Raw genomic sequence first — 25,967 nt, forward strand, 5'->3', positions numbered from 1 at the left:
GCTTTAAAATGTTTGGTGTTCACACATTCTTCGTTTTGCTTTTCTCCATTGTACTGCTGGACGGGCTTTGCTTAGAAAGTCTCAAAGTTCGTGGTTTTTTGGTTTGGGGGGGGGGGGGTTGTTTGATCTGAAGAGAAATGACGTAGGTTTTTGCACTTCGTGTTAGGAAACAGAAATGTTACAACTTTTCAGTTAGGGAGAACTGTAAAGAGACGACGGATGGCAAAATTTGGTTGGTGGCAAAATTAATTGGATGTGGAAGAATGAAATCATAAAATTGAGGAAGTGTTGAAATAGTTAATGGTGACCACTTAAAATCTAGAACAGTGGACCCAAGCTGTCTTGCACTGTAAAATCCAGTTATCAAAATTTTCTGTTAATCACTATGTTACTGGTGTATCATCAGACATTTAACACAAAGCATTTGTAAAGTAATACGGTTCTACAGGTGCAGTAGTTTGTTAAGCATTAATTACAACAATGGGCAGTTTACCTATATGGTAATTTCCCTTCTGTCTAAAATTATAGCTTTCCTCCTTTGAGATTCATAGTTCATTCAAATTTAGATCAAGACAGTAGAGGCCATGTGATCAAGTAGAGGACAAGGCTGGCAGGTTTGGTGGTAGAACGGATGCTGGAGGGTGACTGCATTCATAACCACACAGAGTTATGGCTGTTATGGAATAGTGCTGGATGGCCACAGCAGAGAAAGGTGAGAATGCTGTTGGCCCGGAGTATGTTTGTAAGACTTGACAGCTTTGTAAAGCCAAAAGGCAAGGACATGCCCAATTGATCAAAATTGATATCCCTTTTCCATTTATTAAAGAAAAATGAGTCAAATATTAAGAGACTGTTATAAAACGAATTGGGATTTGTACATGCAGAGTGAAAGAACTAGATTTTTGCAAATGTGGGAAGAACTGCTGCTACTTGTACTTTAAAAAGATGCAAATACCAGTGATTCAATTATAGTAACGTAGAGTTTGTTCTGTCAGACTCAGGGTGAAGGAAAAATTACCTTCAATATCAGACTCTACATTTAGTTATATATGCACTGTGTAAAATAAAGTTACTCTGTTTAACACAACCATGCCAATTCAAACTTCCATGGTGGACTCTATGTTTTTCTCTTCCAGGAGATGGAAAATAACACTCATTTAATTTCAATAGTTAGTTATTGTTTGGTGGAAAATTGTTTGTAGAGATTGGATTTTACTTTCTTAATTTTCAAGGGGACTACCTTTTTGCATTACATAGGCTAAATTGCCTATTGCAGGCTTCTGTCTGCTGTATTCTCCTCCCTCCTTCCATTTCTGAGTAATAGATTAATGTGGTATACCTTGGGCATAAATTCGATAGAGAATCTGTTAGAGAAAACACTTTAAAAGCTTTCTATATTCACTGTTGAGTCTGTACCTCCAAAAGCATTCTTGCATTCATTAAACCAGATTATATCTGAAGACATCTGCATCTGACTGTTGTTTGTAGAAAAGGAAGCACATTGCCTCTGTAAAATTTAAACCCAATTTAAGGATTTTTGCTCCTGTTGCAGTATTGCTTAGGAAGACTTTATGATAATAAAAATATAATTGAAAGCTTCTAGTAACAAAAATACCAAATATTTGAAAGCGTACTGGGGAGCTGTTATGATGTTGCTTCACTTCCTTTATCTATTGCATGATGGCAAACATGGTGTTTTTACGGAACTTTGCATGTTTCAAAGTATATATCTTTGCTTTTATCTGATATTTTAAAAAAGTCATGCTTTTTTTTTTTCTTCCCTAATGGAATGCTTGTTTTCAAGAAATTATAATGACAAATTTTAAATTACATGTAGATAGTAACTTTAAATGCTTGTTCTCACAAACTGGTCATTTTTGATAGTAGAAGTTGTTTCTCATTTAATTTCACAACAGTTTCAAGTTTGCAGTTTCAGAAGTTCTGCTACAGTGATGGTTAAATCTGCTACTGTGTTAGAAGAATCTGAAAAGTTTAGAAAAGGCTTTTATATAAGATAGTAGGGCTTTACTTGGATACTTTCTTGTGTTGCAAAATGTTTTCTGTACACAAAGTTCTGAATTTTGAGAAGCTCATTGCCTTTTAGGTAGTTTTAACTTCATTGAACAGCATAGAGCAGGGGTCCTCAAACTACGGCCCCCCAGGGTCCTCAAACTACGGCCCCCCAGGGTCCTCAAACTACGGCCCCCCAGGGTCCTCAATCCGGCCCCCCAGGGTCCTCAATCCGGCCCCCGGTATTTACAGAACCCGCCTGCCGGCGGTTGGGGGGGGAACCAAGCAGCCACAGATGGCTTCCTGCCACCTAATCTGCACGCCAGCCCCCTGGTTAAAAACTTTGAGGACCCCTGGCTTAGACAATGAAAAGTGGTCATGAAATCAGTGTATTCTGAGTGAGTTTGACTTCTGAAGTGTAAAATGTGTGTGGGATTAGAACATACTCCAGTTTGAACTAGTATGTTTTACCTTTTTTCAGCATTAATAAAGTTTAAATTAGTTGATTTTTGTTATAGCCTGCATTTTTATCTTTGTACTGTGTTTTATCCCAAATTTCGCCGCCTTTAATGCAACTTAACCTTGTCTTATTTCCTGTTACATTCTACACATGCTCTAAACAAAACAAAACATGTCAAGGGAATTCTGCCACAGAACGAATAATCAGTGCTGGACCAAGCTGCTTTAGAATGATTCAATATTGTAAAATCATAGTAGTGTCTCATCTTTCTAGAATAGGACGTCAGCCGTACTGTTTCATTACTGATTTTGTGGGATGCATTGTGCTCGAAACATCTTGTTAATTCACTGTTTCTGAGTTTGGTAAGTGTGGAAAAGGGCATTTTTACAGCAAAATACTTTTCATATACATTTCCTTAATAGTGTTTAAAACTGAATTTTTTTTCAGTATAGTTTTAGTTCAGAAAGCAGTTTGAAGCTGTTTTCTGACTGCTTTATTAACTGTTTAAAATTTCAGAAAAGTGTGTTGCAAGTTCAAGAAGAAAGTTGTGTACAAAACAATTTCAGAAGAGAGAGCAACTTGTAGTAGTTGATGATGCTTGAGTAGTAGCAACAGGTTGTGATAGTAGAATAGATACAAGACCAAGTGTTACACTATGAGGTGGTAAAGGTACGTGCTCCAGACTACAGCTAGCATTGGTGCAGTAAGGGAGAAATTTTTTTACGCTGGCAGAACTGTGTCTATAGCAGTTGAGACACAGCTCGCCTTACCTATTTATGTTTGCTTAGGGTAGTTATAAACTAAGGCTATAGGAGTAATTTGCGCATAGACTCGTTATTTAACTTGATGTAATCATATTTTAAATCAAGACTTAATGATGTGAATTAGGATGCTGTCATCATAGATGTTGTAAAGTTGCCTTTGAGACCTTAGTCTTCGATGTTTTTGAAGGAATGTAGAGAAATCAAGCATCCAGAAGCCTGTGGTGATCTTATGTATAGCTTTCTAATGCCACCTTTGTCTTAACTTTCCAAAGGACTTTTACCTATAGGTTCATGCACTTAAGGGTACATTCTGTACAGACTGAAAAATTTGGGCTTATTGAGAAGAGAACCTGATAAGTTGACTACAAAGGATCCCACTTAGTGAGCACAACTTGGTAGTAATTCCTTCTTTACCAGAGGGTTGCAAGCAGTTATTCTGGGGGTTGACTCCAGGCTTGATCTCTGTGTATAAGAGAGAAAAACTGTACTTGAGAGAAGAAAAAAGTCGTCAAGAATTACCTGTCTTAGGTTTGTTAATTCTTACTGTAGTTACATCATTTAGAAGCATAAGTTTAAGGCCCCACTAATGTATTTTTTTAAAACCTATTCAGCAAAATATATATTCAACCAATGTTTTTTTACTTCTTTGGTTACAAGAGTTGTGGGTGCTAATGTTTTTGTTCTGTGTTTTTCCATGGTTTTCATGAGTAACTCCTACAGAATGATTGCCTATTAAAGCTATATGTATTAGCAGACTAGTATTTGAATCACCAGGAAGTTTTTAGATTTCTTAAAGTTTCAATAGCATATTTTTGTTACGCTGCGTATCAGAGTTCAGTAGTCAAATACTGGAGGAAAGAATGAGGTTTACCTGATAATGATGATACTCTGACATATACGAGGGTAGTAGCAAAAGGGTTGGTACAGACCAGACAGAAGGCAGTGGATGCTTTTAGGAAAGAGGAACAGTGAAGGTGTTTCCCTTTTTTAAAAAAAAAAAATAAAAAATGTGTATTATACATATATATAAAATCTGAGGGTCACTGAACAAATAGTGTATCTTAATCTTAAAGAAATCCTGGACAAAAAGATATAAATGTAGGTATCTCTGGACTTTGTAAAATCCAGACTGGCAACCGTTTAATTTGGGTAGAAATACTGTGGAGCCGAGTTTAGAGATATCCCTTTATATGGAAGTGTGAAGCTGATAATTATATGTAGGAGGAACATCTAGTACTGCCTCAAAAGCAGAACATTTACTGTATGTGTTGATGCTGACTCAAAGGAAGAAAACAGACTCTGGTTCTTGACAGGACGTAAGAGTTCTAAAGTTTTTCAGCTTGCATTATGAATGTTATAAATAAAGCTCCAGCAAGAAAAAGTATTTTACTAAAAGCTATCTCTCATTTTTTAAGGGACTGTCTAATTATAAAGATTTAACTGGAATCTCCTGAATTCACAAATTGAGAACAGGAGTTAAAGCTGCTGATGTTTTCATGCTAAAACAGGAAATGTTTTTGAACTTCCCATTCTTCAACTTCCGATACGCTGTGTTGGCAGTCTTGCAAAACTGTACTTGCCCACTGTGACTAATAGGATCTTTAATTGTGAGCAGTTAAAGTCCTTTTTTGTAGGAGATGCTGATAATGGTTAGCAGACCAGACAGAAAAACATTCTCCATTTTGCAAGGCTGATGAATACAAGTGCATTAACATGAATTAATTGGCACTGTAGGAAGCAGTGGCATGCCAATAATTAACTTGTGTGTCTTCTTCCATTTAAGGTATCTAGTGGATAGTCGCTGGTTCAAACAGTGGAAAAAATATGTCGGTTTTGACAGCTGGGACAAATACCAGATGGGAGATCAGAATGTGTACCCTGGTCCTATTGATAATTCTGGACTTCTCAAAGGTAACTGCTTCTGATTTGTGCAATAAGCCAATACTAACGCTGAGTGCAAATTTGTGACAGATTGTTCGTCTTTTGTAGTTGATCGTATAAATGAATCTCAGCATATATGAAGGTGAAACTTTTTGTTTTCAGACCATGACAAGGGAACTGGAATAGATTTCTCTAACAAATCACAATTTTATAAATAAAATTATTGAAGCTTCTTTGCAATGGTAACAGAATATAATGTACTCGTTTATAGTGACATTTTGGGATACCTTGGGAGTTGAAATTTAGTCAAGTTGACAGATAGCTTTTTTAGCTTAACTAAATTGGTTGATTGAAAATAACATTTTTTACATTGAACTCTAAGATTTCTTTTTGTAAATGAGCCCCAAGCCTTTACTTTGATTCTGCAACAATTGAAGAAGAGGTATTAAGCAGCTCATTGACAATATAAAGTGGGGTGAAATGATAGAGGGTAATTTCCTAATTTTTATGGTCTTCTAACTATGATTAAACGCTGTCACTGTTTACAGTTACTCAGGTCTGACTGACTTTTGCTCAGCTGTAGTCACATTTGTGCATACAGGTCTCAGAGTACTTTCCCAGGTATTTTAATCTTTAGGTTAAATTTTGTATTTGATGTCCAGTGTTGAAATACCATTAGTCTCATTAATCTGCAAAATCTAGTGGATACAAAATCTATTTGATAATTGGTTTCCTTCTTTGCAGTTACAGGCAATGTAATAGTACTGCATAATTTGTTTGCACATAGTAATACAGTTCTTTACAACTTCATGGGGTTTATAATGAAATCTGATTTTCTTCATGCAGAACTTCTCAAGTGCAATTAATATCTCATTATTTTAGAAGTTAAATGTTAAAGATGATTGCTTCTTTCATAGGACTTGTCATACCATGTTGCACTAGTTGTCAGTGTGAGTGAGTGTGCCTGTCTGACAGTGACTAGTATCAGTGCCTTTGAAGAAGGTGCTGTATTGTTATATGCATCTATATGTTCTCTTCCATCCACAAACTTAAAGGTCTTTTTGCTCCAGGTAAGTGATGTGTTTTGTTTTCTGAAGTGTGAGCTTCTGGATTTTTTTGTACATTCTTGCAGTGAGGTGGGCCTATTCAGGTGATACTTCTTCAGTTGAAATCAGATGTAGCAAGATCTTTTTAGCCTCAGTGAGGAAGCATCAGCTTATTCTCTCTTCTGTGTCTACCCACTTAAAAAAAAGGTGGTTTCTTGATGTGCAAAGTAGTATTAGTTGATCTGTATGATTTATAACTTAATCTGCATACATGTTCAGATTATGTTTAAATTTACTGTAGATATGAAGCCTATATTAGGGTTAGCAGTGCATACTTAGTTATGTTAGCCATTTTGCTAAAAGCATCTGAAAACCTGTATTCTATCATATTGACACTGCTAATACACCTTTAAAATAAATACAGCATTGGGTTTTATGAACAGCTTCACTTTTTGCTCTTTCATGGTGCAAAAACTATGGCTCTGCATTGGTAGTGATGCCATGCATCCAATTAGTGTCTAACATCTACTGTTCCTGTGTGAAGGTAGTTTTACAATTAAGGGCATTAGTGCTCAGCAGATAGTAGCTGTCTCCTTCACCTGCTGCAAAGCAGAAATCCTCTTGTACTAGGTTTCCTGTGCTACATAAATTGAACCTGAAAATGCTTGGGTTTTAATCCTGTCTTTTGCATGTAGTATGCACTAGTTGCTCTCATACTGCTGTCCTTAAGTGTTAAGTCTGAAAATTTGCATCTGATTTAAAGAATAAAATAATCTAAAAATGTCATGCTTGCTCAGATATACTGCAGTGTAATGCAGTGATAAGGAAAACTATTATTAAATTCAAGAAAGTCTGATTCCAGGAAACTGGAGCAGTATGTCATGCTTACATTACTTAAATGCTGATCCCTTTTGGATGAAGAGAGAGCAGTGAAAAGTAACAGGTATAGAGATTTCAGTTAATGTCAACATATGCAAAAAATGTTGTTGAATGTAATGGAGTGCACACATGCCATCTTCAAAAGAAGAGATATATAGGCAACTTTATCAAAAGCACAAGCAATAGCAAAGCAAGCAGGAACCAGTCAATTAGTATAGCTGATTGTTCATTATAGAAAGCAGTGTTGCATATGAAGGACTGAGTTGTCAGACTCAGAGGACTTCTTTGATGCGACAAGGTGCTGAAAAAAATTTACGCTAGAAGAAATTGTTGGGGGTTTTAGAAAGACAGAATGGAATCCAAATTGTATCTTTTCACTATAAACTCCTGTAGCAATATCAGGTCAGTGCAGAAATATAGTACGAACCTTTTAAACAGATACGTGGACCTGAAGATGTATGTGTGGATTTCTCCCCACACTTTGCTCCCAGTTACAATGGTACCACTACAGGCACAGTGTTGAGTGGGCCAAATAAGAATTGATAGTAGAAGTCATTAATTATTTCAGCAAATGTTTCTTGTATGCAGCTTTTTAATGTAGAATTGTTTTTCCTAATCAGTCAAGACAGTGTTGAACCAAAATTTGACTGTTGAAAATTGTAACTTGTACAGCTAGGATGGAGCAGCCTGAGGGGGAGGAAAAGGAAAGTACCTTTTAAACAGGTGCATTGATTGAAGTCTCATTTTTTAGGTCCCATAATTATATTTATCTCCATGAAGAACTGAATTCTTTCTTACCTATATGTTCACTGAGATGTTAATGCGAAATTCCATTTTACTTTTTGCTTGAGAAATGTATGTACTATGGCTCCCAAAGTGAAATTCAAAGTCTGAGGTTTTCTTCCACTTTGTTGCCTTCTGTGTTGCTCTTGTGGTTTTTCTTGCTAAAAGTGCAGCAAATACTTTGGCTGTTTCTGAACTTGATTATTTCTTCTTTCTAAAATAACTTCATAGTTGTAATACTTACCTGGCTGTATTTTAGGATTTTTCTTATTGTTGGGTTTTCTTTGTTTAGATCTTCCTACTAAGTCATTCACAATTTTTATTGGAGGAAATGCATGCAAACCATATTGTACCTTCTTGACTGCATTAAGTCATCTCTAAACTGCACAGATTGCATATTATGGAAAAAGTATCTTTTTGCCATCTCTGAGTAGCTAATGGCAGTAACAAATACTGCACGCTTGACATACATGAGCTAAGAAGAATATGCATCTCCCATGTTTTGCTCACACATCAAGGTGCTTTGCTGGAGAAGGAAAGAGGGAGTCAGCACCAGTGATAATAGGAGCAGAAGCAAGCTGTGCATCCTTCTTTGCCTATATTTTCACCATTTGGGCAATTAAAGCAAAAAGTACTGCTTTTCCCCTGTGCTTTCTCTTAAAATCAGAAATCCTTCAAACCAACTAAGGTGCAAGTGTAGGTAGAGTAGGGAGATTATTCTAGAGTCTTGGTAAGCTGAATCTTGTTTTACTCTTCCCACCAGGAAGTGAACACAGTTCTAAATGTCCTCAGTAGTGTTGCCCTCTTACCAAAAAGGTCATTTTGAAACATGTTTTGTTGAATTCTTATTTAAAAAAAAAAAAAAAGTAGTTAAAAGGACCTCTGATTTCTGCGTGTGTCTTTTTTAAAGCTCAGGATATTTTTTTTTTAATTGAAGTCACATTATGCTTTGTTTTCTGTCTGTACAAAGGAGAAACAAGAAAGTTACAGAAATATGATCAGAGGACTTTATTGTTTCATATGTGCATAACACATGCTTATTTTTGTCCTTGCAGAAAAATGAAGGTAACTATTCATTTTGCTTAGAAGTATCCAAGGGGAAGGCCAATACTTGAAGTGATTTCACATTAAGGTTACTTTTATGCTCAGTTTTAATTTTAGTTGTTTTTTTTTAAATTAATTCTGCAGTTCATTCACATATGACAATGACAATAAATAGACTGCATATTTATTACAGTCTATTTATTCTATATACATAGTCTTTTTGGGTTTATACATCATTAGGTTTGTCATCCTGATTCATTCATGGAGCTGAATGTGTGGGTCTCCCTGTTTGATCTCCCTCTGTACAGAGGGATGTCTGCTGGCCTGTAGTTGGGTACTTCCAAATGGAAAGACAGCTGCCCATATTGTCTGAGGCTTACAGTGGCTCAGGTCTGGAATCGCATCTTACCTATATAGGGGTAGCTGCTCTCTTACTACTGTAGTAGGAATTGAACCAAAGCTAAAAGCATGCTACTTATGTAAAGAGGTTGCCAAGTTGTGCTTGTTTCAAGTGCTGCATCTTGCAGTCTCTGTGAAGAATTTTGTAGGGACTGTGTTTCTGGACCACATGGGATCCTTTAGGAGGGTTGTACCATGTTATTTTCCCAGTCTGGCATGGAATGAATGACTTCAAGCTTTGCCTTGGATCTACTGTAACTACCCATTCCAGCATTTTCAGTGAGGGATGCAACTGCAGCATGGAACAGAAGTATCCATGGTGATGGGGAAATATGTGCAAAGTGGGTGGAGAAATGGATTGGTTTCTCTGAAGGCTGTGATAGCGTGTGATAACAAGTTAGGAGCTTATGATTGCGTGAGGATATGGAGTTGTCACTTGGGTTCATGAGTGTAGGAATACTACCTGTAATAGGTGTGCTGTGCATGAACTGGGTAGCTTGGCTAAATGGTTTCAGAAGAGTTTTGCTTTGAACACCATAATACTGATAACATAACTGTGACTCAGAAAATATTTTGTTTGCTACTTATGTGAAAAATGTTACATTAAAAACTCAAGCAACAGAATTTCAGTATTCAAGTAAAAATACCTTTCTCTTATAGATGGTGATTCTCAGTCTCTCAAGGAGCATCTCATTGATGAGCTGGACTACATCCTTTTGCCAACTGAAGGCTGGAATAGGCTAGTAAGCTGGTACACATTGATGGAAGGTCAAGAGCCAATAGCACGCAAGGTACTGTTAAGTTACCTACTGGAGTGAATATGCAGGAGTTGCACAGGAATTTATTGGAAGGTTGTAAGTCCTGGCCTATGATGATCATATCTAAAAGCAACTAAAGCAGTAGTTGTCTATATCTAATTTTTATTCAGATTTCAAAGGCTTAAGTTTTTAATATTGAGAAACAAAGATGCGAAGGGTATAATACTTTTTTTGTCTGGAAGTAAGATCTCTAATGAAGAACTTGTTTAAGAAGCTTCTAAGTCTATTAATGCAATTATCTTTTTTTGTAATTAAGTATACAACTTTAAAATTGTCTTAACTATATTAGTGAAAAGCCTAGCTAATACTGTTAACACTGACAAAGTAGTTGGTAGTTCCTTTTCTGATAAGCATGGTCTTCTATGTTCAGCAGCTTAATAAGGGAGATTTTTATTTACACAAAAAGATTACCTCAGCACAAGTCATAGTCCATGGTATGGTGGATACTGTGGCCTTCTGTCAGTTAGAGATACTAAAGAATTAACATTTTGTTAAATAACGTGATACTAATTTTTGTTTGCCTCAGCACATACCGCCCTTATTAAGGTGATACGACATTTTACCAGTTTGTTGATCAGACAGTCTTTTTTGTTTGTATTATTTCTTAAGATTTTCAGATTGGTGATTACAGTTGTATCCTTGCTGGACTGAATTTCTTAAGTTTTAGAATGCATTTTGGTATGTTTGCCATTTCTAAATTGACCCTTGGGGTGTATTCTTTCTGTTACAAGGATCTTTAATTCCTGAAAAACTGCTTGAAGAATTTTAAGATGAGAATTTAGTTTGATATGACTTCTAGTAAAACGTAACTTTTTTTTTTTTTTCCTCCTGTGACATGACTGGGGTCAAACTACATGCATGCTGACTGCTTACTTGAAGTCCATTCCTTTCAAATGCTAGGTTTAGCTATAGAAGAAATTTTTTGTCTTCAAGTTTTATTTGGTCAGCAATAGTAGTACTTTGTTGGGGTTTTTTAACTTTCTCTTTAACACAGTAAAAGAGATGGTTTTTTTGAAGAGACATTCCAGGGATGTCTCTTTTACTCTAGTTCTGTAAGAGCTGTTAAAATGGCTTTCCTTCTTTAAAGTTTTATCTGTTACCAACTTGTTACTGTTTTTCCTGAAGATGTATTTCAAGATGGAATGCTTTTCCATCATCACGGTAAACTAAAAGTTCTGTAACTTTTTCACTCTGGGGGGAAAATGGAAGGAGAGAGAAAGGAAATTAGAGTAACTTGCTATCCACTTGGAAGGAACTAACTGGAAAAATACGTGGAGTGTAATGAGTGGCCAGGTAAACTGGCATAACTTTGTTATTTTCTGCCAATATGAACAGCAGTTATGCTCTGAGATGCATATTCCAGTTCAGAATTTTTCTTTCTGATGCTTTTGTTATTTGATAGTGATTCTTTTTCCTGTTTGCCTTAGTGTTTTTTCATAGAGGTGAAATTGTACTTTTATTCCATCCCCTTTTTTACATCAACTTTTTTGAAATGTGCATCCAAATTTTAAATGGGTACAATGTTGTACTTGATCTATGTCAAATAATGTTAGGTCTTTATGTAGTAGGATGTGGTAATACTACCACTACAGTGTCAGTTTTATTCTCAGAAGTGTCTTGGCCATACTGCACAGTTTTGTTTACTGCAACTATTTTGTTGTTGCTCAAGTAGCTGAAAACCATACCAAGACGCTCAAAAGACGATGCATTTTTATTTAAATGTTATAGTTGGCAGTCATTAAAGCTAAGTCAAACTTCTGAACAGCAATGAAATCATTCACTAATTTATTTTTTTTCCTATGGCACATGCATGCAAGTTATATTTGTACAGCAGATAGCAGATCTCTGCTAGCAATTAGCTGGTGGCTTTTTTTTTTACCGTATTTGTCAGATGTATCACATATCAGGCCAGTGGTTAATTTTGGAACAGTCTACATGACTAAGTACTGCAGTTACACTTTGGAAGATCAAAGGGAAAAACATTTAAGAGGTGACCCTGAATATTTTTTCTACATTTTACTTTTATAAAAAAAAAAAATTATCCTGTGTAGTTACCTGTTTTTTAATAGGCATTACAAAAATGTTCATATAACAAACTGTAATGAGTAGGTGAAATTTCAAATGAATGTATTCGTTATTCATTAACATTATTCATTCCACGTTATAAGTGGAAGATTTGTAAGTTTTGTTCAAAAATGTGATAGCCAGATTTTATTAGTACGTATTCTGTTTTTGATAACTTTAACTGTGAATACTAGTTCTTAGTGTTTTGAGGAAGTAGCATATAACAAATGTATTTTGAAAGAAAAATAACTTTTGGTGTTTTTTATCTTTTGGTCAAGTATCTTATCTTTTGGTAAAGTATGCATGTTTGTGATTTCCACTGTACTTAATACTTTCAAAGTTGTGTTGTTACACACAGGTAAGACATAGTCATGGGAAGAAAAACTGCTTTTTAGTTTACTGTATTTCTAAGAAGTGATAGCAGAATTTGTAATTCATTTTTGTCACTTATTAATTGTCTTACATTCACTGAACTTGAGTTTCTAGAAGAGTTCTCAAAAATATTTTGAAGCGTGTATATGAAAGTATACTTGAACTGATACCTGATCCCAGTCTGTTTTTCAGGTGGTTGAACAGGGTATGTTTGTAAAGCACTGCAAAGTAGAAGTGTATCTAACAGAATTAAAGCTTTGTGAAAATGGAAACATGAACAATGTTGTCACACGAAGATTTAGTAAAGCTGACACAATAGGTATGCACAACTATTTTTTAAAAAATATGATTGTTACTTGTTTAAATGGTACTTTGTAGCAAGTTCTGAATAAAGTCTCTAGGTAAAATGGTAGATGGGTATTGTAACTATTAAAAAGGATGGGACTAGTCTTGGGTCAAAATTAAAAGTTAAACAGTTTGGGATATTTAGGAATTTTAATACAGTTAAAAAAAATAGTAACTGTGTTATATCTAGGCATCTGTGTTAACTCTAGGCGTTTGTGCTTTTCAGGAAATGAACAGTGAGATGTATTTAATTATCTATTGGATTCCATAGTGCTTTTTCTTGGCTTTTGGTGTGTAAGAAATATTTTTTTTCATGTCTTTTCGTTTGTTTTTCATTAGCCAACACTTGTTTGTCATCATATATATTTAAAGAGAAGGGTACATTACAAAACACAAGAATGAATTTTATTTAAATTAATGGCTGAAGGTGAACTACAAAGGCAGTGTTCTTTGAGTTGTGAAGTGGCCAGCCAGACACAATCTTTTACAGTAAATTAGTGCTGTATTAAGCCTCTAAGTTACCTTCATTTGTAGTTATTTTACCTGCTCTTTCAGTATTGTGCTGTTGTTTGAAACTGTATTTTGGTAACACATTTGTTTCTGAAATAACAGTCAGAGCATATGCAAAGATGCTGCTGATCATATAAACTCAATTTTTGGGGGTATTTCAGCTGTATTTGTGCAGTTAGAGTTGTAATGTATGCTCTTGCCACTTTATGCTCAGCCATTACTCTTGTTTATGTTCTTTGAGAACAATGTATTTTTTTCAGGTTTTGCTTCTCTTTGTTATGGGTAGTAACTTATACTTGCCACCATTTAATTCTTTGCAGGTTGCTTGCTTTAAAAACAGAATCATTTTATTTTGTTAAATTTTAGTCTTTAAGTTAAACAAGTACTCATCTGTTTGTATTATTAAAAAACTTTAAAATTACAAAATTTGTCCTTAAAACAAGGCTTCAGTGTCATGTGTTAATGGGCCTTTTTCACATCTGGTTTAACTGGGGAGGATGTACTTAATTATTCTCTAAGCAAACCTAGAAACTCAGAAAAAACATTTTAACGTTATCCTTCCCTGAAGACCAAATACAAGTTATTTTGTAGCTATACTGACTTTAATCGTATCATTGAAGCTATAGGTAATGGATTAATCTGTACTACTTTCTTTCTCTAGTCAGAAGTAGGACGTTTTGGAATGACTGTTACTTGGAGGTGTATGCATGTTTTCTTAGCAGAGAGAGAATTACAATTGTGAGAAAATTGTCATAGAGGGTAATAAGAAAGAGTCAGGCCCGCTGGCAGCCCCTTTCCAGACACTGGCCTTATTATTATAGAGAAGGTTTTGGAGCACCTTAAATACTCCAAGCACAATATAATATTTACCTACCAGGCTTCATATGCACATTACTCCTGGAATACCTTTGCTTTTCCACTCAAATAGAAACTAAGTTAAGCTGGCTGTCAATAATTTAGTACAAGGTTGGAAAAAATAATTACAAAGGCAGGCCTAATAATGGCAGTCATTTTCTTGGGGTGGTACTGTAGACATCTAATGTGGTCTTTGGAATTTCTTGGGAATCTCCTGCAATTGAGGACTTTTGCCTTGGAGGCAATGCATATTGATTTTGAAACTGATGGCTAACTTTTTGGGGGGTGATTTTTTAATTCTAAAAAGAAAATGAGCTAGACAACATATGTAATTCAGGTAGCATTTCAATCTTGTTATTGTTGCAGATCCTGCAGAGTATCAGGGCTTCTGAGTGGAAATGAGTTAATGATCCATTCAGGAGTTGTAATTATATGATCGTATGATAAAACTAGGTCATCAGCTAGTGTGTAGGCCTTTTCTACCTTTATTCAAGAGCTCTACAAGTTGCAAACTTAGAGACTGTCTGAAACCTCTGTTATGGAGAAATAGGAGTCAGGTTGTGTCTGCAATGCCACAAAACCATTCCAAAACTGAGCTGATAAACTCTGTAGGAAATTACACCAGTGGCTCTGCGTCTGATGGACTCTTGGACTTTTGCTAGTAAATTATCTTGGCAAATGGCTTTGATTCATCTTTCCCTGTAACTTACTGCAGAATACAAGAATGTAAAACTGGCCACCCTTGAGGACAATTTATTCTGGGATCTGTGACTAGCCTTTCCCTTCTTGAGGAAGGTGGGATTATGGTTTCGTAGTACAGATTAACATTTTACTAGTTGCCTTTAAGCCAGTTATTAATTGAGGATCCAGGCTGTACTTGGATCCACTGAATTTCTCCAGCATCTCATCAAGACTCTTCCACAAAGTCTTGTAAAATAGTAATTAAATCATGCAGCTTTTATTTTTTTGGAGGAGCTATCTGATTTTTAACGATACAGGATATATCCTATATTGGATCCATAACCTTTAAGTCTCAAATTGAACCATCTCAAATTGTGGCTATATAGCTGATGCAGTGAGAGGCATCTTTAAAGGCCAGTTCTTCCTGTCTTTTCTAGACATCATCCAAGTTCTGATCATCTCAAACATGGGATGTGTATAACACTACTAGAAGAGAACCCCATGTGCAACATGTCTCAGACCATTCCTATTCGAATGCAATGTTTTCATTTAGAAGACATTTAGAAACATTTAGAAAACATTTCACTTTAGAACATAAGACAGCACTTTGGTGATACTTGCTGAGGGGTGGCAAGGGAAGAATTATAGTGTGCATTGGTTACATTCATGGAAGTATGTAAAAGAACCTGAGTTTCACAGTCTCAAAACCAAGTGGAACGTGCTGTTTCCAGAGTCTTGTCATCTGATAGGATTGATGCTTCCCGTCTCATAACAGTTCTGTTAGTGAGGCTGGAATATGTTAGAAATTAATATAATAAATGTTAACTGAGTACTTGTCAAGAATATGAACTGCAATGCTCAAATAATTAATTGCCATGTCATTAATAAGATAATGAAAAATGACCTTTCATAAATTCTTCTTTAAGTGAAAGTCATTGATAAATCTAGATTTATTTTTTTTGGAAGATTGTTACTGACTAGATTAATTCTTATATTCAAATACAGTTATTTGAAATCCCTGAGAATAGATTCAGACAGTACATGATTGTTTTTGAGAAGTCAACAAATCGAGTAGCAGCCTGTTGCCTTGTTGAAAGCACCTACCTTGCCTACATATCATCTCTGTTACAGAAACAGATGATCCAGTCTAACACTTGCTTTCATACTAAAATGTGTGTTAACTAGTATAGAAGGAAACTGTATTCAGTTGCCTATAATATCTACAAATATTATATTGACCAGTTGTCATGCGTTTCACAAGCCAGTGGCTGGATTTTTACAAGGTACTTTTGATCTTAAGGTCTCATTTTGACTTTTTGTATTTAACATAGTGGAAGACAAAATAATAACCTTAAGTAAATGGGAGCAAGGGGAATGCTAGAGGAGCTGACACGCTGGTGTTTTATTCTGAGACTTCAGGGGGATGTCTCTCAAATAGCTTACAGGGGCCATTTTTGTAATTGTGTTTTCAGTAATCATCAGAAATAAACTGTACATTTTTGACTTTTGTTTTGTGTTCTGTGTTAGCTGTTATGAGACTTGGCTGCCCTGGGGCTTTATGAGTGTACCAATTACAAAAAAATCACAATTTAAAAAAAAAGCCTTGGTTGTGTGGCACTGTACACGTTAGATCAAATTTAAGAACTCTTTAATAAACTACTTTTATGCAAAAGGAGAGTAGAGTTAACTAGGAACTTATTAAATTTCAGTTGTAGACAATAGTTATACTGCTTTAAAATTATGTAACACTGATTATATTTCTGTCAGGTAGAGTAGGAGCTGGTAGACCTTTTTATGTTAAATCCTTCGGGGAACATAAAATCTTTCGTTATCCTTTAAAATCTATGTGCTTCATTTTTACAAAGTAGTCTTTAATTTCTGTTAGCAAGTAAATTAAACTTTATGCATACATATTTTGGTTAGTGCTAATTGCACTGTAATATGGGTAGTAGAAGAGTGAAAACAAAAAAAGGGTTTGATTTAGGGAGAGGAACAGAATGACTTGCACTCCCTGCACCTGGTTTTGCTGCTGGTCTTGCTTCTAAACATTCCCTGCCCACATGCACTCCTGTGTTACCATGCTACCACACTGAGAAATTAGTAGATGGGTACCTAGGTACCTCCTGTCATCTGTTATTTATTGATTTGTCTTTATTTAGTCTGCTTTGCTAAGAGATTCAAGAGAAAATAAAATAGTACTCTGACTGTCCATTTTAAAGGCAAGTGAACTATCAACTTTGTGCTTGTCCTACAACATGATGTACCTGCATGGCTACAGTTTGGTTCATATTTTGAATATAACAAAAGAGTAGGTTTTTCTAATACATTATTCACCTTTATACTGTTTGTGTATTGAAATGCTAAACTTGTGTTCTTTCCCTTTCAAAACAGATACAATTGAAAAAGAGATAAGAAAAATCTTCAATATTCCAGGTGAAAAAGAGACCAGATTGTGGAACAAATACATGAGTAATACTTTTGAACCTTTGAATAAACCAGACAGTACCATACAGGATGCTGGTTTATACCAGGGACAGGTACAGTGTAATATTATTTATTTTTTATATGTTTATTTTTTTGCTCATGAAAATGTAGTTGTACCCAATGAATATTCCTTTTTTAAAATGAAAATTGCCTCCTAGTAGCTTGTGTTAGGGATAGAGAATTTTATAAACAAATTCATCAAAACAGAAGTAGTCTTTGAGTGTATTTTCAGAATTAAAGATGAGTTTATGTGGTGGTTTGACCCTGGCTTGAATGTCAGGTGTCCACCAAAACTGCTCGATCACACCCGTCCTCAAGACAGGGGAGAGAAAATATAACAAAAGGCTCATGGGTGGAGATAAGGACAGGGAGGTCACCCAGCAATTACTGTCACAGGCAAAACAGACTCAGCTTGGGGAAAACTAGTTTAATTTATTACCATTCAAATCAGAAAAACACCTTCCCCCGATGCCTGCCTTCTTCCTGGGCTTAACTTAATTCCCAATTTCTGTCTCCTCCCCTCCAGCAGTGCAGGGGAATGTGGAATGGGGGTTGCAGTTAGTTCACACATTGTTTCTGCCACTTCTTCCTCCTCACACTCTTCCCCTGCTCCAGCCAGGGTCCCTCCCACGGGCAAAGGTTCTCCATTAACTTCTCCAACATGAGGCCTTCCCATGGGCTGCAGTTCTTCACAAACTGCTCCAGCGTGGGTTCCTCCCACAGGGTGCAGTCTTTCAGGAACAGATTGCTCCAGTGTGGGTCCCCGGTGGGGTCACAAGTCCTGTCAGCAGACCTGGTTCAGTGCAGGTTTCTCACAGGTCACAGCCTCCTTCAGGCATCCACCTGCTCTGGCATGGGGTCCTCCACGGTCTGCAGGTGGATATCTACTCCACCATTAACCTCCATAGGCTGCAGGGGCACAGCCTGCCTCACCATGGGCTTCACCATGGGCTGCAGGGGAATCTCTGCTCTGGTGCCTAGAACACCTCCTTCCCTACTTCTTCCTTGACCTTTGTGAGAGTAACAAATCTGCAGACACCTAGTCTCACTCCTCTCTCCTGTTGGCACAGATGTTTTTTTCTTCCCCTTCTTAATATGCTATCACAGAGGCATTGCCACTGTCACTGATGGACTCAGCCTTGAATATTGGCGAGTCTATCTTAGAGCTGGCTGGCATTGGCTCTGTCAGACGTGAGGGATGCTTCTGGTGTCTGCTTACAGAAGCCACCCCTGTAGCCCCCCAGCTACTGAAACCTTGCCACACAAACTCGCTACAGTTTAACTCCTAGTGAATTTGAAGTAAATGAACATTAAATTGCTGACTTGAATTTGGTAAAAACCTAAAATAAAAAAAATATTCCTAGGATCTGGGATATGTTCCTATAATGAAATGCAAAATTTGAAGAACTTTTTAGGCACTCTAAAAGAGTAATGCCTTCTACTAAAATTCCACTGTCCAGATTTCAGAAAGAAATAAAAAATGAAAATATTTCAGATCAGAACTATTGAGACAAAAGAGCTTGGAAACCTGCTTTAGCGTGAGACTATATCATCACTTTAAATCCTTTTATGGGAGAATTTCTTACAAGATACTTTTTTTACCTTTCCGCATGAATATAAAGAAGAAATATTGGATGTTAAAGCTACACAAATATAAATGTTAACTGATTGAACAGTTTCATTGTTAGAATAACTTTTCAGGTGATTAAATTTATTCTTTAGTCTTCAAATGCAGTTGGATGTTTTTTCAAGAACTGTAATTCATGCTGGTGCACTACAAATATGAATGAATGAAATTTGCTGGCAGTAATTCTAGGCGAGATTATATTAAAATATTTTATTTTGCCTTGAAGTACTTGACTTAACCTACTTAGCAGCAGTGTTTATGCTGTGCTTCAGTTTTCTTTTATGGCATGGAAGGTAAAGTAATGAGTGCACCAAAGTAACAGCTTGAACTACAGTGCCCTTTGGCTTCATGCTACACACACTTAAACCCTTACACAGGTAATTTTAACAATGCAGAGGTCCTGGTGGAAGTGCCCACATGTCCCATAAAAGGTTTGCATCAAAGATGTAACTTGCAAATTGCCTCTGTCCCAGTGAAACATTAACTAGAAGCAAGCATGGCCTAATCTAGCCACAAAAAGATCTGTACTTTCAGCAAAACAAATACTGTTCAAAATGAAGTTTAACCATGGTTCCTGAAAATGCTAAATGTTGTGGTAGACTGTGTGTGTTCGGTCAGTTGCTCTTGTTGACACACGAGGTTGTTATTTTTCTTGCTGAGCCTCCTAATCTAGTAATAGTTATTCTGAATATTACAGGCTATCTAACCTAATTATTTTTTACTGTGTAATTCTAAGCTATGTATGTGATTGTATAAATTGATGTTTTCAATTTTTCAGTTGGTTTCTGAAGTAAGCCTTTAAGGGTTCTATTGTACTTTTAAATTTAAATCTTCCTTTTGTTTAGTAGTTTCAGAGAGCAAATGGAAGGAAATATGGCAGAATCTGTCTTACAGCCTTCATGGCCAGAGATAGCAGACTACTCTTTTTCCAGGTAGAAAGCAGGTCATGATTGAAGACTAGCATTCTATGTCATGTCTTAGTGTATTCAGACTGAAAATTTAATTAGAACTTCAAGTGGCAGCATAACGTATGGATGAGGTTTTGAGCATAAGTACATATGTGAATGTATGTCTCTGTGTAGACACATACAGGCTTAGCATGGCAGTTAATTAGCATCCTGAAACATCAGTGTACAGTTATGCGGAATTAGTTGCATTGGAAATTAAGAGTTAAGTTCAGTTTAAATGTTGGAGTCTCGTTGCCGTTCAAGTGGTCTAGCTATGCCAGCTGTCAATCCAGAAAGGCATGAGCTTTTTGTAGGTCCTGTGTCATATCTGCCGGCTTAGGGCAGATAGCTCAAATACCCAGAGGCGTTTCAAATGGCACTTGATGCCTGTGTTTAGGACTGAGTGTTCTGTACTTCCTTTTGTACTAATAACAACTTGAATCAAATTAATTTCACTGGCCAACTGTCCTGTTGGAAAATTAATATTAAATGAATGCTTTTGCAAAAAATAGGAATAACCAGACAAGTATGATTTTAAGGCTATCAAGGCAGAAAATAGTTTGGCTTTTTTTGTTGTTTGTTTTTTCTACTGACCTGTGTTGTGTGTGAGTCAAAATTCCTGCAGGAATACCCGTCCTGTAACAGGGTGGTTGTGTAGGCAGGTGATTCTATAGGTTCATAGGTACTGTTTAGACATTGCAGGTTGTCTTCTGACCCCTTTGAGAGGTAAGGTCTTGCCATTTTATCCATGGTTTGTTGAGATGTAAAAAGATTAAGTGGCTTGCCTTAAGTTGCACAAAACAAGATTCACGGGGAGAAAAAAAGTGAATAGAGTAAGCAGAAAGTGCAGTGTAATTGAATGAAATATTCTTGAACCTCAGGGAATAGTAACTTAAACATCGTTTTTTTCTGTCTCAATCACATGTCAATAAATCCATTAAAAAGATTGGAACAGAAAGCAGTCTACGATATCTGTATTTGTTTTCTTATTCCACTTTTTGTGGTAGGTACTGGTGATAGAACAGAAGAATGAGGATGGAACATGGCCAAGAGGTCCTTCAACTCCTAAGTAAGTTTTGAATTCAAGTCATGTTATTCACTGTAGCTTAACTATTTTCACATTATTTTGCTTTGAAAACCCCACATTTTTAGAAACTACATGTTGTAAATTTGCCTTCAAATGTTTTAGCTGAAAATATGCCAAATAGTGTATTTGTTCGGAGTGCTGCATATTGTAGAAAATGACATAATAATGGTGAATTCCTGCATGTACGTTGCTTAATTTTGTTGATTTCAGCCGGTGATATATGTTATCCTGCTTAAAATCAGATAAAAATACCCGTGGTACAAAAGTTCAGGTTTTTATTTAGGTTTCTGTTTCAAAGCATAGCGTATCTGTTAGGTGTACATAGATATATGTAGTTTCGTAGTATTTTTCTTATAGGTAAATATTTTCATGGATAGCTTGTACTTTTATCTCCAGAGCACAATATTTACACGTCAGCATTATTTAAATTGCAGTCTACATTACCAGCATGCTGCTTTTGTTCTTTGTTGGGCTGTCATCAATTCACACAGTAGGATGTTCTTTTTCTTCTCTGTTCTTCCTACTGCCATTATCAACAGCACCTTGATAATGGGAAGTGAGTCGGACAACTTGAGTGTGTTTTTTCTCATTTAGATTGATAAACTTTTTTTTAATATTGTTTCCAGAATCTAGATTATGTTCTGTTGGTTTTGAAGAACAGTTGGAACTAGTTACTAGTAAACTAACATGAACTCAACCTTACATATAGTTAACTGCATTTATTCCTTTTGGTTGGTTCTTGAGCATATCTTTTACAAAAGTTTATTTTACGTTCCTTTTATCCCTTTTGATATTCTGCATTCATATACTTGAGGTTCACTGTTGTTTTAGAACATTTTTTGTAGTATCATTTCTTGTCATTTGAAGGACAGATTCTTTGTCTTTGGTGTTTTATCTCAAGCACCTTTATTGTAGCACTGGCTTCTATTAAGTTGCTTAATGAAGTCTGAGCTCAATTTAAGCTTAGTATAACATCTTGCTGAGCAATATTATATTGTTCATGACACAAAGAATTGAGAATGTACAGAAGCAGAAAGAATGGGATGTAAAATACTTGGTTTAATCTCTGACCTCAAAAAGGTCTAGTAATGAAAATTCTGAGTCAAATTTTAGATGTAAATTTTGAAGGTCAAAAGAATTTAGATAATCATGGATCAAAAAAATTTTGGTAGAAAGATATTCTTGGTGGTGGCACTTACCTGCTTTTATTCTGCCAAATTTCCATTCCACTTTATGGAAGGCATTCAAGAGTGTATGTAAATTAAAGAATGTGTCTTGGGACATGTTTGATCTGAGGAGACCTAAAATGGTAACTGAGAATACTGGTGTCAAAGGAGGCTTTAAGTAAGCCAGCAAATGAGGATAAATAGTTTTACTGCAAAGCTGGGGGATGTTTTTCAGGTTTGGCAGGATTGATTGGATTTGGTATTTAGATGCATTGTAACAGTGCAAGGTTTGCAAAACTTAGTGGATTCAAATCAAAACTATCAAAAAGCAGTAATAGGGACAGATTTTTACATGTGTTTAAAACTTTATGAAAATCCAACAAATGTTTAAAGAGGTAGAAATACTAAACACTTGAGTCTTCTGTGTGAGATGCATTGGGAATATTAGTTTGTCATCACAAATAGTATGCATGCAGATATGTTCGTACAGTTCTGTCACTGGTCACACAGTGGTCTCACACCAGTTCCTGCTGAGACTACCTCTTTGTTAGTCCTTATTTGGAAGAGTACAAATTGTAAACATAAATTCTGAGGCCAGGGAATAAAATGCAATATTTAAAACAGTCAAAATATACAATAGTGGAAAGTAGGAAACATTTATAATGCTTGAAAAGGGCAGGATCATTTCAGAACATCAGCTAATATTCAGAATCACAGAGTAGTTGAGGTCAGAAGTCATCTCTGGAGATCATCTGGTCCAACCCACCTGCTCAAAGAACGGTCGCCTAAACCAGGTTGTTTGGGACTATGTCCAGTCAGGTTTTGAGCATCTTCAAGGATGGTGCTCCACAGCGTCCCTGGAAATTCCATTCCACTGGTTGATAACTGTCACTGTAAAACATAATTTCTTATATTTAAATGGAATTGTTTGTGCTCGTTGTCTTCTGTCCCTTCAGTGGGCACCGCTGAGAAGGGTCTCGCTCCATCTTCTACATTCCCTCCATTTGGGTATTTCTACACATTGGTAAGATTGCTCTGGATCCTTCTCTTCTCCAGGCTGAACAGTCCCAGCACTCTCAGCCTCTCCACGTAGGTCAGATGCTGCAATCCTTGATCACCTTTGTGGCCTCTCGCTGGACCTGCTCCAGTATATCCCTGTCTCTCTGGTACTGGGGAGCCCGGAATTGAACCTGGCACTCCAGGGGTGTCTCACCAGTGTTGAGGGGAGGGGAAGGATCACCTCCCTTGACCTGCTGATAATCCTTTTCCCAATGGTTGCTGGCCCAAGGACACACTGTTGTGTCATGTTTGGCTTTTTGTCCAGCAGGACCCCAGGTGCTTCTCTGCCAAGCTGCTTTCCATCTTGTTGCCCGTCCCCTGACACAGCCCAGTGTGTACTGGTGCCTGGGGTTATTCCTGCCCAGGTGCAGGCCTTTTGGCTTTCTTTTGAACTTCATGAGGTTCCTGTCTGCCCATTTCTCCAGCCTGCTGAGGTCTGTCTGAATGGCAACAGAACCTATGAGTGAGAGTTGAAAATGAGAGATAGTAAGATGTTCTGCACATTCTCCCTGCCTCTTTTTTGTTAGCCAGAAGCATAACAGCAATCTTCATATTGACTGCTTCTTTTGGCAATTTTTCTTCTACCTATTGCAGATGATGAATGTTAGCAATTTTTTATGAGAAACATATTAAAGGTGTGAGCATAATTTTCTACTGCAAGAAAACGTATTTACTTTGGAAGTGGCCAAATTGGGACCTCGGTTCAGCGTAGGAAGTTTCAAAAATGAGAAATCTATTTCCCTTAAAATTATAATGAAACAGTGCAAGTGAAAAGATTAGTTAGCATAATTGTCTCTCCTTCTGAAGAATCTAGGAAGAAATTATTTCAAATTTTAAGATCCCTTTTGTATAGGAGCAGAGACCCTGCTGTGCAACTTAACATTTCAGCTCTATGTCCAGTCTTGTCAGTGTTTGAATTTTTCATGTGTTCTGTTCTTCTGACTTCTGAATTTACTTAATTTTGGAAGCAATTGCAACATCTGCTGTAAAAGCCCTGCTAAAGTTTCATGATACCTGCTATTGTCTCATATTTTAATGCTGCTTAAAATGTTTGTGTGTGGGTTTGTCGGTTTTGGGTTTTTCTGTCTGGAAGTATTGGAATATGTTGTACACTCTTAAAATGTGCACAGGGTCAGTCATGCTTAGGAATAGCTGGATTTTTGGCACTCTGAGAGGTTCTGTTTACATCAACTGTTTGTATCAGCTGTTGGGATGTTTGTTGCTCAGGAAGCTTGGCTTCTGTGAAACTTTTTTCTAGGGAGCTCATAATGACTTCTCCTGGAATGTCTTTACTGTCATCTGCTCACAAAAGAGTTATTACTCAACGTTAATGGGCAGTTCAGCAGAAAATTTTGTTATACTGTCTTTCCTGTAACTGTTTCTCTGATGTCATACATGTGACAGACTAATCCATACATGGATCCCAGTTGCCTTTGGTAGCTTAGTTGCTGCTGATTGCAGTCCTTGAATGAAGACTTGTGATTTTTGCGCAGATAATTTTGTTCATATCTTTATCTTTTTATTGGAGAGTACTCTACAGATAGAAAAACAACCAATCAACCTTATTTGAATTTATTGTCATCAAGAGGATGTTTGAAACTAAGATATAAAAAAATCTAAGGTTCGAGTGACTTAAGCAACTGTACTAAAAGTCATATTACTTGTGTTCAGGAAAAGCTGTACCAACAATTAAAATATTTCATCCAATTATGTTTTAATTGAACTATAAAAAGATTCTAAAACTTGAGACAAGGAGAAGGAAGTGACTTAAGTTCTGAACTTGCACAAATTACCAAATAAATAGCCGGGACAAGGTTTCTATTAGGTTTTTGTTAAGAAGTTGTTAACCGCTTATGTGCAAATATAAGAGCAAGTTAAACATATGAAGAAGCTATAAACTAGGAACCTATTTTCTTCTCATTTTAGAAAAGTAGTGTTTGCTGTTTTCTTGGAAAACATTAATAAACAACTGTTAAATCTATTGATCCATCATATTCTTAAAAAATATTTCTTACATGGTAAAACCCAAGTATTTTTAATTAATTACTAATGTACATCTGTGTGTATAGTACAAGTAACAGATTTAGTTCTGATCCATTTATTTTCGACTTCACTGTGGGATAAATCATCCTAACCAAATAGCTGACTGCTTTGCTATTTACAAATGGTCTGTTGTTAACTTTAACAAAGGGAATACGTTTATTTATTTATTTAGACCATACAAAAATTTGAAACTGTACACATTCACAGTCTTTACTCCCTGTAATAATGAATGTTCTCTTACAATGTTTGTCACGTGGTAAATTTTTTCATATTTTTTTTTAGTTCAAAATGGTATTTTGTTTTATTTTTTGAAAAACACTAAAGGCTCTCATTTGATTTTTTGTTTGTTTCTGAGCTGGATCACATTTTTAAGAGGAAAAAAGAAGAATAAATGATGCTAAGCTATCCTTTTTGAAATCATTTAATGCTTGTGTATCCAAGTTTTTTAGGAAAAAAATATCCATGAGTCTTCAAAAGAAAAATTTTGTTTATCTACTGAAATGAAAAGTATCATCTTTACGCAAGAGATTTAAAATCTCCTCCCCCTACCCCGCCGAAGCAGTTGCTGTGCAGACAGGTGTGCCTTTCTACTGACTTTGCTGTAAGAAAGATAATTGTGGAGAATAGAGCTAAATGGGGACTT

At 36.2% G+C, this 25,967-nt stretch overlaps 1 protein-coding gene across 4 annotated transcripts in view; it reads left to right on the forward strand.

The window, feature by feature from the left end:
• USP15 (ubiquitin specific peptidase 15) overlaps positions 1-25,967 on the forward strand; it is a 70,441-nt gene that overhangs the window by 11,332 nt on the left and 33,142 nt on the right. For all 4 annotated transcript variants that reach the window (XR_013928674.1, XM_080390748.1, XM_080390746.1 and 1 more), the window contains exons 2-6: positions 5,018-5,145; positions 9,927-10,057; positions 12,713-12,839; positions 17,303-17,448; positions 20,977-21,038. Coding sequence is in view for 3 of the 4 variants with exons in the window: in XM_080390748.1 (XP_080246874.1) it covers positions 5,018-5,145; positions 9,927-10,057; positions 12,713-12,839; positions 17,303-17,448; positions 20,977-21,038 (594 nt within the window). In the remaining variant the exon portion in view is untranslated. The remainder of the gene's footprint in view (positions 1-5,017; positions 5,146-9,926; positions 10,058-12,712; positions 12,840-17,302; positions 17,449-20,976; positions 21,039-25,967) is intronic.

The sequence above is a fragment of the Falco punctatus genome (genome assembly GCF_963210335.1).
Source record: "Falco punctatus genome assembly, chromosome: 6".
NCBI lineage: Eukaryota > Metazoa > Chordata > Aves > Falconiformes > Falconidae > Falco > Falco punctatus.